The sequence below is a fragment of the Anabrus simplex genome, chromosome 1 (genome assembly GCF_040414725.1).
Source record: "Anabrus simplex isolate iqAnaSimp1 chromosome 1, ASM4041472v1, whole genome shotgun sequence".
NCBI classification, from domain to species: domain Eukaryota; kingdom Metazoa; phylum Arthropoda; class Insecta; order Orthoptera; family Tettigoniidae; genus Anabrus; species Anabrus simplex.
In genome coordinates, this window is record NC_090265.1 from 236,911,840 (window position 1) to 236,933,779 (window position 21,940).

General features: G+C 36.4%; 1 protein-coding gene across 6 annotated transcripts in view; it reads right to left on the reverse strand.

Moving 5' to 3' along the window:
• Positions 1-4,711: 4,711 nt before the first annotated feature.
• unk (RING finger protein unk) overlaps positions 4,712-21,940 on the reverse strand; it is a 337,167-nt gene continuing 319,938 nt past the window's right edge. For 5 of the 6 annotated variants that reach the window (XM_067158929.2, XM_067158953.2, XM_067158932.2 and 2 more), the window contains 2 exons: positions 17,331-17,492; positions 4,712-7,145 (listed from right to left, as the gene is read on the reverse strand). In XM_067158929.2, the coding sequence (XP_067015030.1) occupies positions 6,996-7,145; positions 17,331-17,492 (312 nt within the window). In that variant the 3' untranslated portion in view covers positions 4,712-6,995. The remainder of the gene's footprint in view (positions 7,146-17,330; positions 17,493-21,940) is intronic. The other variant, XR_010861738.2, reaches the window with a different exon arrangement.

Here is a 21,940-nt window from a genome sequence, read left to right on the forward strand (position 1 = left end):
TTTCCCAGCCTAGATGGAAAGCTGCCACTACACTGATATTTTCCTAATTATCTTGTGTACGCGCTCACGACCAGGTGCAAGGCATTTAACTTGCATATGATAGTGTAATTGCAAAAACGACAAAAGAGAACAAAAATGGCATTGGAGTTTATTTTCTGGAACATCCGTGAAGTATTCCCAGGCCCGTGATTTCCTCTTAGTATCCATCAATGTGGACTATCAGTACTGTACTGCGTTCACGCCAGTCAAATGATTAGGCTTAAATAAAATGACAGATTTTCCTTTGTGGGTTGAGTATGATGTTGCAGACCTCCTAGCTTGTTCGTCTATTATTCTCTATATATAAAAGGCCAAACTTCCGTTCTTTATGCAGTCTTGTTCTCAGTGTGCCGCGTAACCGTGACATATGAAGAGGTTTATGTTCCTGAGAGTCTCATACGGCATGCTTTTGTAAGAAAAGCATTGAGAAGTTCTTGTAATTCTTGAGACATGTGCTCTCATTTCCCATCCCTATCGTTGGCATTCGTAATATATCGGACCCCCTTTGATCAATGCTTGCGTTTACTGACATGGTGATGATGGAAATAATTCATTACAATGTTATAGAGTATTCACGTCATAATTAGGTACTTCAGTATATGATGCTACAATGTGTAATTGTGTCTAATTGTACGCAACAACTTTAAAACTGTCCGAAACACATTGTAAGTTGTGAACGTGGGATTATTTTGAAGACATTCCATGTAGCACAGTCCGCTATGTTATTTGTTCAAAAGAAGTAAAATATGCCAGCAGAAATACTTCTGGGATGATTGGGTACTTAAAAACACATATCATCACTGAAGGGAAATCATCACAGAGAACAACTCTGGCCCGGTCAGCATTACAAGAAGTTATCCTGTTGACAACAATTGCGACGTATCCGGGAAGGTGTATACTATGTAAGGTTATTAACAAATCATACAGGGTTATTCAGCTAAGATGCCTACCTCAAATAACTCGTGAACCATTTAAGATACTGACATTCCGTTTCCACTTTCATTAATGATATTCAAGGGGTTCATAGCTGGACGTGCAGTAGTTTTCCAGGCTTTTGACAAAATTTATCGGCACACGTTTCCATATGAGAACGTTACTTCACGCGATAACCGCTGATGATATATTATCAAGCTTACGTTCATAGTAACTGTGAAGTCGCACAGATTGCAGCACATGAGAATTGGTCTCAAGATTCTTGCAACAGAACAGAGATCTGCGACGTTGGTCTCGAGACTATCGAGCGAGAGCATTGCTCATCGCTACTTCAGGATGCAGATTCATGATTGAGGCAGAAAATGGAAAGATTTAATGAGGAATCAGAATCACTACAATGAAAAAAAAAACAACAATAGGAATGAAAACAAAGAGGAGGACGCAAACTTGAATGTGTTTATTCCTTATGGTACAGAAACTAGTATGGAACAGATATGTATCAACGATGGTTAAAGAATTAATGCATAAGGAATATTTCACGTATATAATGGCATGTGATCAAAGTATGACCAGTGATAATGGACAAAAATGAAACTGGGATGCAGAAACAATGTATGTCGCAGAAAAAATTACAATCGTTTGGAAGTAATATTACTAATAATAATAATATTATTAATAATAATTTTACGTCCCACTAACTATTGTTACGGTTTTCAGAGATGCCAAGGTGTCAGAATTTTGTCCCATAAGACAATGTGCCAGTAAATCTACCAGCATGAGGCTGATGTATTTGAGCACCTTCAAATACCACCAAAATGAGATAGCATTGAACTGCCAACTTGACCTGAGAAGGCCAGCAGCACCTTACTACCTGAGCTATCCAGCCCGACTCTCTTGGAAAGAAATCAAGGCTTTCGTCTCTTCCTTTTTCCTGTGTTTATTCGGCTTTCTTTTTGCCCCACACTGACCACATGAAGACTGGGGACCTTCCAATATAGCCCCTTTCTTTTTGCCCCACACTGACCACATGAAGACTGGGGACCTTCCAATATAGCCCCTCACCAAGCATTGCGGCCCACTCTCCTGACAAGGCTGGAAGGCAGAAGCGAGCTCATCATGGGCTGGAAAGAGGTGGATGTAGAGGAACCGGGATTGATGAGAAGAAAGCTTATCTATTTAAGGATGGCAGCATGTATAGTTGTGGAGACTGACCTTGTCCTTTTTGTGTTTTCATGTTTGTCTTTGTTTCCTCTTTTACTGCTCCCTCTCCTGATGGCGACCTGTCATTATGTTTATCCTGTTCATGTTCCTATCCATCTACATATGACTCAATAAAGGTAGAAATGTTAACTAATAACAAGACTGCAGTAATCTGAACATATTACACTGACAAATGATAGAAATACAAATGACTGGAGAGTTACGCCAAGAAAGTCCCAAATTATAATAATACGTTTATTGCAGGCAATGGCCATAAGAAACTCACATACTGTATATAAGTAGATGATTACAAATTACAATTTCATTAAATAATTCTCAGTCTGCACAGTATTAACTCTCTTCCGAGCAGAATTTCTTACACGACATCTACATAATGAAAGTCCTAAATTATAGTGAAGGGGCTTTTTTAACCTTCCAAGTGCTATTGCTGACACGGTTCATCAGAAGTGCTACCTCACGGTAATGCTATTGAAGGAATGGTTCGTCACTATACAGGCAACATTTTAGTTCCACATTACAGCTGTTTGAGGCACTACTGACAAAACGGTTCGTCACAAGTGCTACCACGTGGCAATGGTATTGACAAACAGTTCGTTGCAACGTGCACACCTTCTTAGTTCCACATTCCAACCTTAGGAGGTGCTGCCACTTGAAAGTCGACATACCTGCTGACTTGTGATAGTCTATAGAACCTTTACTTTACAATCTCTAAAGTGAGAGTACATGTGTATGAAATGTAATCTAATATATTATATGGAAGGAGGAGAGAGAAAGTGTTAAACTGACTTAGGGCCTTGATTTAGATGAAGGGTAAATTGTGAAAAAATAACTCAGCACAGGGGGGTTAATGCATTTGGAAATACATAGTTCTTAAAGAGTTAATAACAATATAAAGACAAGTAACTCTGGACTGGAATCTACTGACAGATGAAGACTGATGGAGGAACAGAGTAAAGAAAAGAGAAACCATATCTGTCTAAACTTGGCTGCATCTGGATAAGAGGAAATGAACTAATAGAATCAGCCTGTGAACTTAAATTATCTAATCAACTAAGATTTCTGGATATAAATCTTTCTAGTCGCAACATGATCCATAAATTTCGAAGACAGAAATATGACAGACAAGGAGCCAACAAGTAAACGTAAGAGTTCTTGCCACAATAGGAATGGATGGCATTAGTTATTGTTAAGAAAATTCTCCAAAGGATCTCAGGAACAGGAACTTCTTATGGTTCTGCAAATAATTTGTGATATAAAATTTAAAAAGCCATTCAAAATTACTATGCAGCATAAGCTACAATTAAGGCTCAACTCACAAAACAATTTATATTTGAGCACAGATGCATATGTTCTTTTCCAAATATGCCCCTGCACAAGTACACCTGCAGGAGTGTGTGTACAACTAGCGGTAGAAGAATAAGATGTCCATTTTCTTTGTGGAAATTGTTAATACATATTGATAAAGGAACATTTGGCTGACAGGTATATAAATAATGAAGATAAGAGTAATTTATTTTTCTATATCCTGCAAGATACCCAAATAATTTGAGAAGTTGTCAAAGAAAGAATTATTAATAACAATCTATGGCCCCTGGGTCCTCCGACTTAACACTATGCAATTACTGTATTACATCTGAGGAAATATACTGTACATAGTGTCAAGATCAATTCATACATCCTAGAAGACCTTTAAAATATCCATTACAAAATAAGTTCCATATTGTTGTTCTGACAGGAAATATCAATATATAATGCCATTTTCAAGGAAGTACTGACTCTTAGCACATATACATCTAGCAGCAAAAAGCATACTGTATTTCCTACAAAATTCAGTGTTACACAACAGGGGTTTTTGTGCCAGAACTGAAAGTTGTAATATTTTACACAGTGGTTTTTGCAGACAAACCATGACATAAAATGGAACAGCAATGAAGGATGAATAGTTTCATAAGAACATGATAAAAGTAACTGGGCAACAAATATAGGCAGTTATAACATTACTTCCAATATTTATATAACTTAATTTATGTTTATCTTTAGAAAATGTATTCATTGTTTGAGCCTGCTTATGCATCTCCAAACCTGTTGGTAAATAGAGGACAATGGCCGCAACGTAAAATACCACTATAACCTGTGTCAAATGGGAAATGTTTTGATCTTGCGAGGCTGATCAGAATTCTCCAAAATGCGACTACTATGCTGTTGCATTATCCCAACACACTGAACTCCACAGAAAATTTCATTGCATTAAATATCACTTGCATCAGGCCAGAATATTTTTACTTCATAAAAATGACAGCAACAAAAACATCTTCCCCTCAAACACAGGTAGTCATAACTAGTCATTAACTTTTTTTTTTTACAACTGGCTTTACATAGCACCGAAACAGATAGGTCTTATGGTGATGACAGGAAAGGGTTAGATGTGGGAAGGAAGCATCCATGGCCTTAATTAAGGTACAGTCCGAGCATTTGCCTGGTGTGAAAATGGGAAACCACAGAAAACCATCTTCAGGGCTGTCGGCAGTGGGGATCGAACACACTATCTCCCGAATACAAGCTCACAGCTGCATGCTCCTAACTTCATGGCCAATTCGCTCGGTATGTAAATAGTCGTTAACTCAATGGTTTTTCCTGTATGTATAAATGGGACTGTTCACCAATATTAAAGTTAAGACTATTACAAAGCTTGTACAACATCTGATTCTGGGCTAATTAGGTGATCTTGCTTTAGTTTATCATTATGATACCTACCGCATATCTAACAAAAAGTACCAATTTTAGGTTTTTGTACCACTGGTATTACCAAACAGATGCACGGGCATTAAAAAAAAGTATTTAAAAATAGGAAACTGGGAATATTAAGATTTGCAATAATGTGGAACTGAACCGCTTTTAAATGCTGGAGCAATGTTGTGTGCTTTTAAATGCTGGAAGAATATTGTGTATATGCAAGTTTTAACTCCACGAAACTGTATGAAACTGTTGGACGAAACCTTTCCCTTGCTGAGTTAAGGAGCATGATCAATCTATTTTTTTTAAGGACCACACTCACAAAAACCTACCAGTATATGACTCAATTCACTAAGGCAGATCAGCAAATGATGCTGATTTACTAGCTCTGAAGTACATAACTGATGGATATATTGAGTACAAGCTTTCATTTGAAGAGGATTTTTGGCAACTTCTCTGAAGACCACACCCTGTCAGTGTTGGATTTGAGGCTCTTCATTTGTTTAAAAAGCCCCTCAAAATAACACTGATGAAATATCAGCAATTTCAGCAAGTGAATATACTGTTGCTCAAGGACTGTCAGAGATTGTATGATGACTTGCTTTTTGCAAAATAATGTGATGAAAGAAAAATAACTTTAATAAAATGTGTATGTGCATTATTTGTTTTCTTGAGCTGTAAATATTATATTCCATTTTGTTCTCAAGGTTCACATACGTGTTCAGTGATAAAATTAGAGGAGTATTTAAAGTTTTCATTTCATAAAACACTTCATAACCACAATCATGGCACCTTTTTAATTCAAAGTGTATATGCTCTAACTCTCAAAGTATTTTCATTAAGAGTTATTTGCACTAGCAGAGAGCATTCTAAAAATGAACACGAATTAAATTTCAAATTATCAATGCAGTCGGACTGACTATATACAATACTCATTTGTGATCCTATTACGAAGTTGTAACTCCAATTTGAATATGCATTCCTTTAGTCTTAGTAAATATGTTGTACATGCATTAATTGATAAAGCATTATCACAATTCATATATGAAATTACTCCCTTTCAAAGAATTTTACTTTATTGTAAATGAAGTCTATCCAAGTTATTTTTTCTAATACATTATCATTCAAAATTATATTGGTCTTATTTAAGGGTCTAATAATACTTTCTTTTTGAAAAGGTATCCTACCATATTAAAATTACTTCTCACAGCACTGGTCACTACTTTAAAAGCCAATGTTTTTCACACCACTTACTGGCGACATCAAGCTTAATATGGTAACCTATACATATTATGCTGGATGATCCAGATTTCTCTGATAAGCTTTCCATCCCAACCAGCAGCAATTTGGTGGGCCAGTTGGTGTTGTTTCTAAGTTTCCAGATGTCGAACAGATTAAAATACCCTTCCTTTCTGAAGTTGCCATGGAAGTTAGACAAAAGGAAAATTCTATATTGACATATTTTAATCTATATGGTTTTGACAAAATGCCAACGATACAGGGTAGTAGTGATTACTACGACAAGAATATGATGGAATACATAATGATGACAACAATAAAAACACAAGGTACTCTGGTAACAAATATAACTATTACTCATCATAGTTATCATGCTTCAATTGTACTTTCCCAGCTAAGCCGCTGACCTCAATATTTGAACCTTTCACACATAAATGCAAACAAAAAATAATGTATATACCATCAATGCTGCATGCTCTAGCCAGTCTATAATGTAACATTTTAAGCAAAACATTCCAATTATTTCTTCCTGCTCATGATCATTATGATCTAGGGTTCTTCCCTTGCTATATCAGATACTTAATGTATCAAAACAATCTTTAAACATAATCGACAACAAGCACTTAAAATTCTCCCAGCAAAATTAAAATTTTTCGAAGGAGACTTTGGTTGCAACTATCCAACATTTAGCAATAACACGTGGTGCTCTGTAAGGATTTCATATACTCATATGTACAGATTCTACTAATTAATGCAATTTTAAAATGTCTTTTCTGAAATAATATTTAAAATACGATTATGCACTGTTCAATGAGTTTAGCAATCCTGTTTTACGTAACTGGAGTCTGACAATAAGGACATTCTTTCTGTGTTGTGGCACATTTACTACACAATACATAATGATTACATGGGTTTAAAGTAACACTTCGTACGCCTTCTTCGCAAACCATGCACTTGGTTGCTGTCTGCAAGTAAATAACCTGGAAAAATACAAAAAGAACGTAAGTTTCAGATTTCCCTGACAAGGAAAACACGACAGAAATATAACTAGAAACAATGAAGGGAAGATTTATTTCATCAACAAAAGAGATCTGTGCATGGTGGTGAAACAGATGGACAAAAGTACTTACTTTCACGTTGTCAAAATAGTATTTGTTTGTACCTTAGAATGTTTGTTAGAATGAATGCTAGATTTACAGTAAGACATTTATTAATAAACTGCATATGTGGTCACATTTCTTTCATCAGCTTTTCACATGGACGGGCCAAATAAAATGCCTTTCCTGCCAACAGGCAATTGGTTCATCCTACTGACCCTAGGAAAGGTTTAATTTACAGCCATCTATCTAGTCAATAATGGACATGATGGTAAAATAAGCTTTATCTAATGTGGGACATGAAGAACTTTGGCACCACTCTGTAAAACTGAGATGGAAAAAATGCCAATAATGTTTATCAAGATAGTAGCTGTTGTTTTGTTTTTGTTGCATGCTATGAACACACATGACATACACAAACTATGTATTCTCTTAGAGAGCGAATGATTGATCACTGCATAGAGGTGAAATGGATCGATAAAATCACAGTAAAACCTTGATTATCCGTTCTAATGCCTGGGAAGGGTTGAAGGTTAATAATAATAATAATAATAATAATAATAATAATAATAATAATAATAATAATAATAATAATAATAATAATTTAGAAAACCCAGATGATCTGTATTTTTAATTTTAATGGACATTAAAGAACATAAATACATACCGTATAGAGTTTGTGATTTTTAGCACAATACATAATGATTACATGGGTTTAAAGTAACACTTCCCTATCGGAATCAACATCTATATCAAATGCGAAATACGTCAAAACTTTGTCAGTGTATGCGCCTTCATCTTATATGACCCGTACGAGTGGTTTTTTATTTACAATATAACTATTTATAATAGTTTATTTAAATCCGCCTTGATCAATACACTCATTAAATGAAAGAAACATTATTTATTAAACCATACATGTTTCGGGTTTTTAGCGATTTTGAATTAGCGATAAAATGCAAAATTGGTTCAAAATGCGAAATTATGCAATTTATGGAAAATAGATGCGAAACTCTCTGTTTTATACAAAATAAACGTATATCTTTTAAAAAAGATTCATTTTTCTTAAAAATAAGATATGTTATTTATTTCAGGAGAAAGAATTAGTGCAGCGCCCATTGCAATCGTAAGGCGGTAACATACTTTGACGGACATTTCCGTTCTGGTGCACCATACATTTATAAGTTCATTATCACTGTTAGCTGGTCAGAGAGATTTATTCTGTTTGTTTTGCAGCCTACCCGATTGATGTCAGATGATACCTGAAGCTATTTTCTCTGTGCATATAGTAACTCTGAGCTGAAGTACGGAAAATAAAAAGCACCTCAGTTTGCCGCTCGTTGTAAACAATCATGGCAGCATCCAAGCACGGCATGGATGAGGTTAATTAAAAATAGGAGGGGATTTCCACCAATCAATACTTATTTATTGTACACATTAAACTACAGGACCGGTTTCGACCTCATATTCAAGGTCATCTTCAGCTGAACCATATATACATATTAATATAATGAAGCTTTGATTAAGATTGTGGTGTAGAAGGAATGCCATATGATGATGATGTACATTTAGTTATATACAAATGGGGCACGTCTTAGCGTGAGCTGGCGTATATGTCATTCTGTGCAATATTGCAATTGTATGTCTAAAATGTTGAAGGTCTTAAAACTAGTGTATAAAACACGTCTTTTCCTAAACTAACTTATATATATGTACAAGATAAAAACAATACATAAAAACACTTCATGTACATGAACATTCGTTCTTGCTTGGTGGTCAATACATCGACTAACTTCCGTATTTAAGTCTTATTCACAGTTGTACACTTCAGCTGCTATTCATAGAGTTTGTAAAATTGCATGGATAAAAGTTTTGTCTTCCTGTGCGTATGTGAGATAAAACACTTTCAATTTAAAAAGGGTGCCAAATGTATGGATGAAATTCAAGTAAAATATGTTCAGCTCTGCTGTGTGTGTTGCCCTTTTATAAGAACCAGTTCATGTTTACTTATTGGCGTCCGTAAATCTGGGTGACATTGGTTTCAAAGTAGTGGCTCCTTTCCCATTTGTAGCTGTGCAATGATGTTATGTTTATTGTTGTTGGTGTAGCTGAGTTGTGTTTGACATGCGAGCTTGTAATGTTACCACTACTTTGAAACCAATGTCACCCAGATTTACGGACGCCAATAAGTAAACATGAACTGGTTCTTATAAAAGGGCAACACACACAGCAGAGCTGAACATATTTTACTTGAATTTCATCCATACATTTGGCACCCTTTTTAAATTGAAAGTGTTTTATCTCACATACGCACAGGAAGACAAAACTTTTATCCATGCAATTTTACAAACTCTATGAATAGCAGCTGAAGTGTACAACTGTGAATAAGACTTAAATACGGAAGTTAGTCGATGTATTGACCACCAAGCAAGAACGAATGTTCATGTACATGAAGTGTTTTTATGTATTGTTTTTATCTTGTACATATATATAAGTTAGTTTAGGAAAAGACGTGTTTTATACACTAGTTTTAAGACCTTCAACATTTTAGACATACAATTGCAATATTGCACAGAATGACATATACGCCAGCTCACGCTAAGACGTGCCCCATTTGTATATAACTAAATGTACATCATCATCATATGGCATTCCTTCAACACCACAATCTTAATCAAAGCTTCATTATATTAATATGTATATATGGTTCAGCTGAAGATGACCTTGAATATGAGGTCGAAACCGGTCCTGTAGTTTAATGTGTACAATAAATAAGTATTGATTGGTGGAAATCCCCTCCTATTTTTAATTGTGCAATTGTCAATACGGAAATGAAGATTATAGATTACGATGGATGAGGTTATTCGTAACTGGCTTGAAAATAGTGATGTTGAAAGTATAAATGATTCTCTGGAGAGTGAAAATACTTCTTCAAATGACAGTGATGAAAGTGATTCTGATTTCAGTTCCAAGATGGCCGGGCTGAGTGGCTCAGACGGTTAAGGCGCTGGCCTTCTAACCCCAACTTGGCAGGTCCGATCCTGGCTCAGTCCGGTGGTATTTGAAGGTGCTCAAATACGACAGCACCGTGTCGGTAGATTTACTGGCACGTAAAAGAACTCCTGCGGGACTAAATTCTGGCACCTCGGCGTCTCCGAAGACTGTAAAAGTAGTTAGTGGGAGGTAAAGCAAATAGCATTATTATTAGTTCCGAGATGATAGTGCCAACTGAAACTACGTGACAAACCCAGAATACAACAAGAGCGGATGGAAAGTCTAGTAAAATGATACTTGGAATTATGATCTTGTTGACAATAAGCCTGTTTCTGTAACATGCAAACCACTTTCTGAAATTCACTCTATAGTGAGGAGGGGGTTGGGAAATAATCCGAAAGAAATGGACATAGGGAATGAATTTCTAACCCCACAGCTCTGGGATCACGTTACTAAGGAAACCAATGCCTATGCCTCTATATTTCTTGCTAATTTATCTGCTTCCCTTGAAACCAGTAATACTTACGAACAAAAACATTAGTTTCCTTTTACTATAGACGAGCTAAAAGCTCACTTTGCTCTGTGTATTCTTATGTATGTGAATAGTCAAATTTATGTTAAAGTGATGAAAAAATACATAAATTGTATGTAAGGAAATATTTCCTTTCACAAGTAATGGTAGGCCAAAGGGTTAAATCATTCAATAAGTGGAATATCTTTCACTGGCCAAAGAGCACTGCAAAGAACAATCAATCAAATAGCAAATACACTTTCAAGCACACATGTTCATCCCTTTTGTGTTGACCTTTGATCATAGTCGGTTATTCTTGACGTTGGTGTTGAGCAGTAATTACTATTTTAAAGTACGGTAGTGATTTATTTTATTGTCTGGTAGCCATGGGTAGAAGCAAAGTGACGATCAAACAGCATGCCGAGAGTCACAAATCAGGACATTTTTATGTAAGCGATACAGATAGGCCATTATTGATGTGCCGACTTTGCAATCAAAGACTTGAAGAAAAAAATGTTTTGCAGTCTTTCCTTTGCCTCAGCAGCACTGCTGTGCATTTGGGCCTCCACGAACAGTGTCGATGTAGAATTCTTTTTAGCAAGTACAAGATATTGTAACAGATAGGCAGTCTCGAATGAAGGAGGACACCGTTTAAACAATTATCATGTTGTACTTCATTCATCATTGAAATTCCTGTTTCTTGTAGGTGTGTTGTACTGTGATAAAATAAATACGTTCAGAATAGTATTTTTTACTTTGAAATTGTGTTTGTAAATTTGTAAATAGGCATATTCGTGTGTGTGCATTAATACTTCTTGCAGTCCTATGTTCACGTTTGTCTTATTTTTTATAGTGAATTCAAAGGTTGTGGGCTCGAATCACACTGGTGTCCAGTTGGCCATTTTTGTTCTGTACTCAACATCTCTTCAACACGTACTAATTGTACGTAACACGACCTAATAGGTTGAAAGTCGGTTTCGATTAGCAAATTATGCCTATTTTCAACAAATTTGCTACAAAACACTGAATTGTAGATGCTACAAAATGCTAAATTAGAAATCAAAACGCTAAATTTCTGATTTTTAAATGCTATAAACCACGAACTCTACGTATAACCTTAAAATGCAGTGCATGAATCCCTCTTTTGAAATCAAAATGTAGTCAATGCGACAACAATACATTCAAAATATTCATGTAAATTACCAGCAGAACATGAGTAAATTAATTTACCTGGTGTTATTTAAGCCACTTTAAAAAATCCGATACCCCACCACCACCACTTTCCTACAACTTATCTTCTTCTTTATGTCAATTCTGAGCTTTCTAATTACAAGAATGTCTGAAAAATCCACACCGCCCTCTTGCTCCAAGAATTACATTAATGCTTCAGTCAACTCCAGTGTGGTCTGAAGCGGCACACAATTGTGTTGCACTCCTATATCCCATCTCCCTCACTTCCACTTGTCACTTCGCAGCTGACTGCTGAGTTTCCATTCGCACTTTTAGTTCCTATTTCGTCATCAGTTAAAAAGTGATACTAAGGCAATACAGTACATCATCAGTATGAAGCCACTCCTTAATGTTACTTCCATCCACTTCTCCAAAACGAATGTTATTTTCAATAGTCTTCAGGATATCTTTGATCATCAGTCCTTCATTTTTATCTTCATTAATGAACTCATGAAAATCATCGGTGAGCTCTTCAACATCAACATACCATTTTCTCCATGATCGAGTGATGATCTGAGCGGTTACTAGTTCCCATCATTTCAGGGCAAGATAAAGCGCTTCTTTAAGATTTAGTTTTTTCCACAATTCAACCAGTAACAACGTTTGTTCAGAAAGTAAGAGGCCTAGAATTTTCTGTTTATAATGCTCCTTAAAGGTTGCAACGAAGTCTTGGTTCATCGGCTGAATTAATTACGGTACGTTACATTAGGTGGTAAATAGGAAATTAATATTTCCATGTGCTTTGATGGCAAGCATGACTTTATATGTTACAAATCTCATGTTATGGTCCGTATTGAAATGTACTTAAAGCCAAAGAATAATACCACGTTATAAATTCCACATATTCAATACATAAAAGTTTTTAAATTTAATTTAAGAAATAGATCTTAACATATTAGATACCGGGACATGTTTCACCCATAATTAGGGCATCATTAGCTTAAGTTCTATTTTTGGGCTTATGCCGTGTAAATAATTATAAACACACTCAACGTTTCAAAAGGAACCTTGCCTTTCTTCATCAGGAGACAAAAGAGAAGAGAAACGACGTATTGATGGTTGCTAGGAGAAAGCAACAAGGAAGCTACAAATGGTGCCCAAAGATGTAAAGGGGACGCCATTTTAGCCCAATGCTAGAGACAATGAATAGTGGCAGCAAAGCATTACTCTCTAATGGTTCTGATTATAGGTAGCCATGATTCACTGAGGTTGTAACCTGTATCGCGGTTGAAATTATCTGGATGTTTACGTATTTCAACCGCCTCCCTGATAATTCTTGGGCGATATTGCTTTATACGGGCAAGAACATCCACTTCTTGGAACAAGACATCATGACCAGGTGTTAGGGCATGGTCAGCAACAGCTGATTTATCAGGTTGGTTGAGTCTGATACATCTGGTATGTTCTTTGATGCGAGTACACACCGTTCTCGAAGTCTGCCCAAATAAACCTTGCCACAAGTACAGGGAACTCTGTAGATACCAGGTTGTTGTAATTTAGGCAAACTATCCTTAGTTGGTCGCAGGAGTTGCCTAATCTTAACTGATGTTCCAAAAACAGTTCGTACATGGTACCTACGTAAGATTTTAGCAATACGATCCGTCGTGTTATGTATGTAAGGTAGGTAAGCAGTTCCTTTTACATTTTTTTTCTTAACAGACGTCCGATTATGTGCCGATTTCAGAACCCTTGAGATCAAAGCTCTGCTGTAACCGTTGCTCTCAAAGGTGGTTCTCAAGGTGTTAATTTCCTCTTGTAGATCTGACGCTTCACAAATCCTCCTGGCCCTGGTAGTCAGAGTTGTAAGGATACCATGTTTCTGGGCAGGGTGATGGTGAGAATCTGCGTGGAGATATCTATTGGTGTGTGTGGGCTTACGATACACGCTGTGTCCTAGAGATCCATCCTCTTTCTTGGTGACGAGAACATCCAAAAAAGGTATCTTGCCGTCAGATTCCATTTCCAAGGTGAAACAAATGGAAGGGTGCTGGCGATTGAGGTGATTCAGAAAGTGACCAAGATTGTCTTCACCTTCCGTCCATACGACGAACGTATCATCCATAAATCGCCACCAGATCTTCGGTTTGCAAGGTGCCGACGACAAAGCTTTCTCTTCGAAGTTTTCCATGAAGAAATTGGCCACAACAGGAGAGAGAGGACTTCCCATGGCCACACCATCTGTCTGTTCATAATATTTCCCATTCCATAGAAAGTAGGAGGAGGTCATGCAGTGATAGAAAAGCCTTGCGATCTCTTCAGTAAAAATATCATTAATGAGAGACATAACACCATCAACAGGTACTCTCGTAAACAGAGACACCACGTCGAGACTCACCAAGATATCGCCTGGCTGAAGTGATATAGTTTTTAACTTCTCAATGAAGTGTGTGGAATCCTTAATATATGAAGGGGTGTTACCCAGGTGTGGTTGAAGAAGACTACCTAAATATTTCGAAAGGGCATATGTCGGGGAACCAATCGTACTGACAATAGGCCTAAGAGGAACACCCTCCTTATGTATTTTGGGAAGGCCATACAGTCTCGGAGGAATAGCATCCCCTGGAAGGAGACTCTTTGCTGTATCTTCTGGAATAGAAGATTGCTTGACCAATTTGACGGTCATATTTGAGTAGCGAGTTGTGGGATCACGACTGTTAATCCTATATATAGGATCAGCTAACAAGGACGAGATCTTGTTGTCATATTCATCTTCATCCATCACCACCGTCGCGTTACCCTTGTCAGCTAAAATCTTACGTAGGTACCATGTACGAACTGTTTTTGGAACATCAGTTAAGATTAGGCAACTCCTGCGACCAACTAAGGATAGTTTGCCTAAATTACAACAACCTGGTATCTACAGAGTTCCCTGTACTTGTGGCAAGGTTTATATTGGGCAGACTTCGAGAACGGTGTGTACTCGCATCAAAGAACATACCAGATGTATCAGACTCAACCAACCTGATAAATCAGCTGTTGCTGACCATGCCCTAACACCTGGTCATGATGTCTTGTTCCAAGAAGTGGATGTTCTTGCCCGTATAAAGCAATATCGCCCAAGAATTATCAGGGAGGCGGTTGAAATACGTAAACATCCAGATAATTTCAACCGCGATACAGGTTACAACCTCAGTGAATCATGGCTACCTATAATCAGAACCATTAGAGAGTAATGCTTTGCTGCCACTATTCATTGTCTCTAGCATTGGGCTAAAATGGCGTCCCCTTTACATCTTTGGGCACCATTTGTAGCTTCCTTGTTGCTTTCTCCTAGCAACCATCAATACGTCGTTTCTCTTCTCTTTTGTCTCCTGATGAAGAAAGGCAAGGTTCCTTTTGAAACGTTGAGTGTGTTTATAATTATTTACACGGCATAAGCCCAAAAATAGAACTCATGAATAAGAACTATGTTTTTTACATATTTTTTTCTTCAAATCTGCTTGGTGGTGAACACGACAATAACATTGACTTTCACCAAAAATTAAAAGAAGAGGATCCATTTCAATTCCAGACGAATGCCGATATATATCTTTTAGACAATATTGTAAAAATGTACTACAATAGTTTTAACTTGTGTTTGTAACTTTCGCGTCAAACTTTCTAATCATGATATCGAAAATAACTTTTAATATCACAACATCTCATTCCAGTTTTATATAACCAATAATTGTAAACGTTCTTAATTGTAATTATTTGTTTTAAGGTTATTCATTGTGCGATGATGCCCATTAAGAAGGGTGAAACATGTTCACATCCTTTCTGTCATTTATAAATATTTAACCACAAAATGTGGTATTGTAAGTATTGAGTAGGTTAACATTAAATGTATATTTTGTAAATTGTATGTAATCACTATTGTCAATATGGACAAAAAATGAGATTAATGACTTGTAAAAGCAGCTATATCCGTAAATTTACACGTTTATATTTGCGTAAAGACCACGTGGAGTGATATAAAATGTTTGTTTATGTCTATTTTACTCTTTCAATGGAAGAAATTTCAGTTCATTTCATTTTTCTTCAAAATGAGCCTTCCTAAAATTAGGGTGCGGGGATTATTCGCATAAATACGGTAATACATGCCATAAAAGAATGAATCTAAATTATTTATCAACAAGTACGGAATATTGCCTATTAAATTAGAGTAAAGCAAAAAAAACACCAAGTTGATGGATAGTGGAGATTGTTGCCTAACAACATAGTCTATCGTGAATGTGAATCAATAATATCTACAATGCGTAAAAGAAGAATTTCCTTTTTCTGTTACATACCAAGATTACCAGACACCAGGATAATGAAACAACTATTTGATTATTTTTTTGAAAAATAAAATCAATAATAATTGATTAAAAGAAGTTCAGGGTGATTTGGAAGAATTGGGTATAACTTGGCAACAAATCAAAGACAGAAAAGAGAAGAGGATTTTGAAGAACAAAAGCATAAGTCTCAAACTAAAAACAGTTGAACGGAAACAATATACTATATCGGACACACAAAGGGCTTCCAGGTCGGAGAGGATGAGAAAGTTCTGGGAGAAGAAAAAGAAGAAATTAACTCAAATGTATTGATTTAAGTGCTCCAATGTGGGTGTAAAATATGTAAATAAATAATAAAGCAAAAAAACCTCTACACAAAGTCAGATGTGCTGGTGGAGGTTTTGGCCACCTTTATCCCCAGGAATAATTCTGGTACTCTTTCCTGCAGTAGGCTGAGTGAACATCAGAAATATTTGCCTCTCCAGAGGAGGAAATTTCACTTCTAAATCACTCAACTGGGAACTGTACCCTGAACCTTGAGGGTGACCCAAGAATGCATTCAAGGCCTAGGCTCTGCAGATCACGTAAAATCATTGCTGGGTAAGTTATGAATGTTGACCACCAAGTTAGGTGAAGTGGTAGTATACAATATCTAATCACTAGATTGTGTACCAAAAACCTAGGTTCAATTCCAAACCTCTCTGAAGAGCTCATATTGAATGACAGCATAAGATGCTGTTAATAGTTATTTGCCTGTCAGATGGGGATGGTAAGCCTTGAACAGACCCCTTTTTGTTATTTTACTGGAGTAGGCAATGTGCTGACACCAGGTTTCACCCTCTCCCTATCGGGGAAGCACAACAGATCTAACCAAGTCACAGTACATAGTACTCGGTGACCTCCTATTGTGTTATAAGACAAGTTGGGTTTGCTTATTAGTATTCTAATATTTATAAGAAGAAAACCACTAGTAAAATGATGGCAAACTATTAGTTTAAAATATATATTTCTCTAGATACATACTAGTGCGGGATGATACTAGACTGCAAACAAAGAAGCCAATCTAAAAATGTTTACCTTTTCTATTTCTTCTAAGTCACTTCTTAATTGTGCTTGTAAAGATTTTAAAGTTGAAAGGGAAAGAGTTTTCAGTTCCGATACCCTCCGAAGTCCATGCAGGTATGGGCTACCTTGTAACAAATCAACTTCTTTCTGAAGTGCCTTTGCCTGAGATAATGCCTGAAACAAGAAAGTGAAAGAAAAAAGACATTATTATTGACAGTAATATAAGAGGATATTAACATCCTAAAATATACATATTAAAGAAGAAAATAATAAATAACAATAATAATAATAATAATAATAATAATAAAAAATAATAATAATCCTTAATGTGAACATTGCAAGAGAGAACATATATGGGAATGCCTGAGAAAAAGGAATGTGCCAGAGGGACTGGTGAGGAAAGTTCAGATGCTGCATGAGAACTGTACCAGCTGTGTGCGATTGGGTGACTGACATTCATCCTGGTTTAAGACCGAAAGTGGAGTCCAGCAAGGCAGTGCACTATCCCCATTATTGTTTACCACCATCATGGATGACAAAATGAAGAACATCAAGAAAACCTCTGGTGAGCTAAATGCAATGGCCTTCGCTGATGATGTTATAATCTGGGGAGAAACTGAGAAACAAGTACAGTCGAGAGTCAATGAATGGAAGTTTAAGTTCCAGGAGCTCAATCTCAAGATAAGCAAACTCAAAACAGTAGAGATGGCAATAAACAGAGAGGGACGACCACTGAACATCATGCCAGGAAACCATCCACTAGAAAGTGTGGAAAGCTTTACACATACCTTGGTAGTGTAATATCTCGAGATACACTAGCCACAAAGGAGGTGGCAAAGAGAGTGCAGAAGAGCTCTCGCGTTTACCTGCAAGTACGTAAACTCCTCTGGGATCCCAAACTACCAACAAAATCAAAGCTGGTGATATTCAATCAGTAGTTCACACCACTCTTAACCTGCACCCTCACTAAGAAAGACTCATCAAGGTTGCAGGCATCCGAGATGAAGTTCCTTAGGTCCACAATTCAAGAAACCAAACTGGGCAAGTTAAGGAATGACATGGTCAGGAAAGAAACTGGGATTTTTACATCATTTTTAGATTGGGTCAGCATGTCCAGACTGAGGTGGTTTGGGCATGTAATGAGGATGGAGCCAATAACAAGGACAACATATGTTAACTTGGAGAGACATGTGGCAGGGAAACAGATGGTGGGAAGACCAAGAATCCACTCGATGGTCATTGCAGAATAGGGAAGGACACTGAAGGACGTCAATAACAACAGAACGTATCTCAATAAGACAGAATGGAAGAGGCTCACCAACCGTAGCCGGGAAACTGGAACTGTTAAATGATGAAGATGAATGTGAGCTACGGGTCAAAGGAGCTCTCTAGCCATGTGAACTGGTCAAAAGTGCCAACCCCGCCCCTCCCCATGTAATGCAGTCCGAGTACTTGAATATTGTTTGAAACAATCTTCAGAAGATGTTATTTTTGCAACAAAAGAAAAAGTTATCTATACCGGTACTTATATACTGATATTAAAAGGGACTTCTTTCATCTGTAATTTAAAAATACTAGTAAACTATTTGTTCTAACAAAAAAATCAATAGCTTTTGACACAAAATTCAAATAAAAAACCTTTACTGAATTATTTTTCATATTTTTTTAACAAAGTTATAACAACGTTGTGCAATTTAAAACATATCAGATATAAAGATATAAGTGCTCTATGCTTCTGATTTTTTCAGAATTTTCTGAGTGGTAGCACATAAATGAAAATATTAAAAACCACCTAAAGTACATTTTTTATGGGCTTATTAATCGTGTATTGAAAATAACAAATATTACATTTTTGCAAGAAATTTGAATTATTTTATGCAAATACAGTAAATAGTAAAAAAATACATTTGTTTTTCTGTCAAAACGTTTTGACATATTAGCTTCAAAAGATGTATATCTCTCGGTATATTTATAAATATATATATAAATAAGAGTTTTGCCTATACATTGCTCAGAATTTGAAAGGAATGGAATTTCTGTATCGGTCATGTCCACAGTAACAAGGAAATGCACTTTTTGATGATGGTGATGATGATTGTTGTTTAAAGGGGCCTAACATCGAGGTCATCGGCCCCTAATGGTACAAAATTAGATGAAATGGAATGACAAATTAAAAGTCTATAATTCTCCACTGACCAGAAATCAAAGCGTGAGAACGAAGAATGAATGGATGGACATGAATTTAAAACAATCAGTGGATGCGACCCGCAATGCTTTACATTCACACAAACTGGCGTAAAAGAATAGGATTACTGACCAAGGGACTGCTGCTATAGTATAACACTGAATCGATGATGCTTGCAGTCTAAAGGGGGTCCAAAATCCAAGTTATAGGCCCCTCATAACGGTACTGATCGCTAGGAAAGTAGAACCATGGTATTTGTGATGTTGCGGTACTAATCAAAAGTAGCAGAGACTTGCGGTATTCCACACATTATTGTACTACTCACAGGTTATGAAATTTGACATATAATACAGACCTACGTTTTTCTCACTTTGCGGCGCCATTTACAGGCATCGCAAACCTATGGTGTTCATCACACAAGAGTACTAACCACAGGGACCTTCCCCTATTCCGTGGTGTTCTTCATATAGTGGGTACTAATCATAGGCAAGGCAGAACCATGGTAGCTATCATCCCATGGTCCTAATCACAGGTACTGCAAAAGCCGACCGCATGGTGCTCCTGTGTGCTACTAATCACAAACCTATTTGGTACCTAATATAGTGGTACTACGCGCAAGTAAAAGCGACCCATGATGTTCTCCGCGTGGTGGTACTAATCACAAGTAGTTTTCTGGTTCCAAGACAATTATCCCTTGGTCGCCCCTTTTAGTCGCCTCTTATGACAGGCAGGGGATACCGTGGGTGTATTCTGCGTTGGCGTCCCTCATCCACAGGGGGTTGTGTGTTTGGTCCGCGAGAGGTATTTTATTTCCCTCAAGTCCGCCGGCAAGCTGGTTAGGTCCCCCCTATCCGCCACCTGCAGAAAATTATTTTAATTGCAGGACATCATACATTATATATATATATTTTACATATGTTTGATAAATTTTGATAACTGAATTTGGGATCAATAAGTAAAAATAATTTTAGTATTGCTAAGAGGATATTTGAGGAGAAATACAAATTTGCAAGCTTGCTTATAAAATAAATTCAGTTTTAATTTTTTACTGTTACTTATTGTGTTTTATTTTATGATTAATCCATATACCTACATAATAAGTATTATTAAACAGTTTTATGTATCTGTGAGATAAAACTTCAATCATGCGAGCATTTAATACTTTTGTTTTACCAACTAATCCGGTAAGTAAAGTGGATACCTACATTACCCTCAGCCACGTTCTTGTTCCTACATATTGTAAAATAGAAATAATGATTACTTTTATCCTTCTTATAAAAAATTTTAGAGACCATTAACTCATCAATCAGGTATACTGTTTAAATCTTGATATAACTGCAAAATTTGATATTGATATTTTTGGGGTGTACAGACCTAGCGCAGAATTATTTTTATAAGATAATCAGCTATTTGGAAAATGACATAGAAAGAAACATGATTATAGCAGATGATCTCTATTTACAAAATATTACTTAGGACAGCAAAGTAAGACAGAAAGCATTACCAAGTGGTAAATAAGTTAACCCTCTACTGCATGAATTATTTTTCGTTTTCGTTTGGTGAAGAAAATTTCAAGCTTTAATGTTCAACATATTGATATTTCTGGGGTGTACAGACCTGGTGCAGATGATAAGATAATCAGCTATTTGGGAAATGACATAGAAAGGAACATGATTATAGCAGATGATCTCTCTTTACCAAATGTTAATTGGGGCAGCAATGCAAGACAGAAAGCATTACCAACAAGTGGTAAATAAGTTAATCAGGGAAGTACAACCAAATCAGAAAGTAATGGTGCCAACTAGGGCAAAGAATATTCTAGACATCATGCTGATAAAACCAGATGAACTCTATAAAGTTAAGGAAGTGATAGGTAGTATAAGTTATCACTAAGGCTCAGATAATTATGAACTTTAATATTTTTTATTTAAGTAAATATATTTTACTTATTTACACATTTTTGCTGTTTTTATAATTAAATACATATTCTGGCATTTTATTCGTAAGTAAATATTTCCTATATTCAGCAGTATGTTCTACTTCTTAGAAGGTTCCTGCATACGTTTTCAATCCTTGGCAATTCCAGTACTTGGCTTCTCTGTTCAATCAATTGTATTGTCTTTCAAGACAGGAATTACACAATCATTAAGGACAGCAAAGGCTGATGCTGTCAGATTCTCATTGACCCTCCTTTGCCCCTCCACTAATCTGTACCTTAACAGGACATACTGTGGTCTGCCAAACTTGCAAGACACAGACAGACTGACAGGGTGTGGATTTCTCATTTCAACATATAAAACGTGTCCCAAAAGTGTGAAGTTTGTTACCCTGAACTGTTCTGTGCAGGAGTTTTGAGACTTTTGAAAACTGACAGAACTGTATTATTTTGCAAGTTACATAACATACTGCGACAGCAAAACACGTGAAATGTGCATAG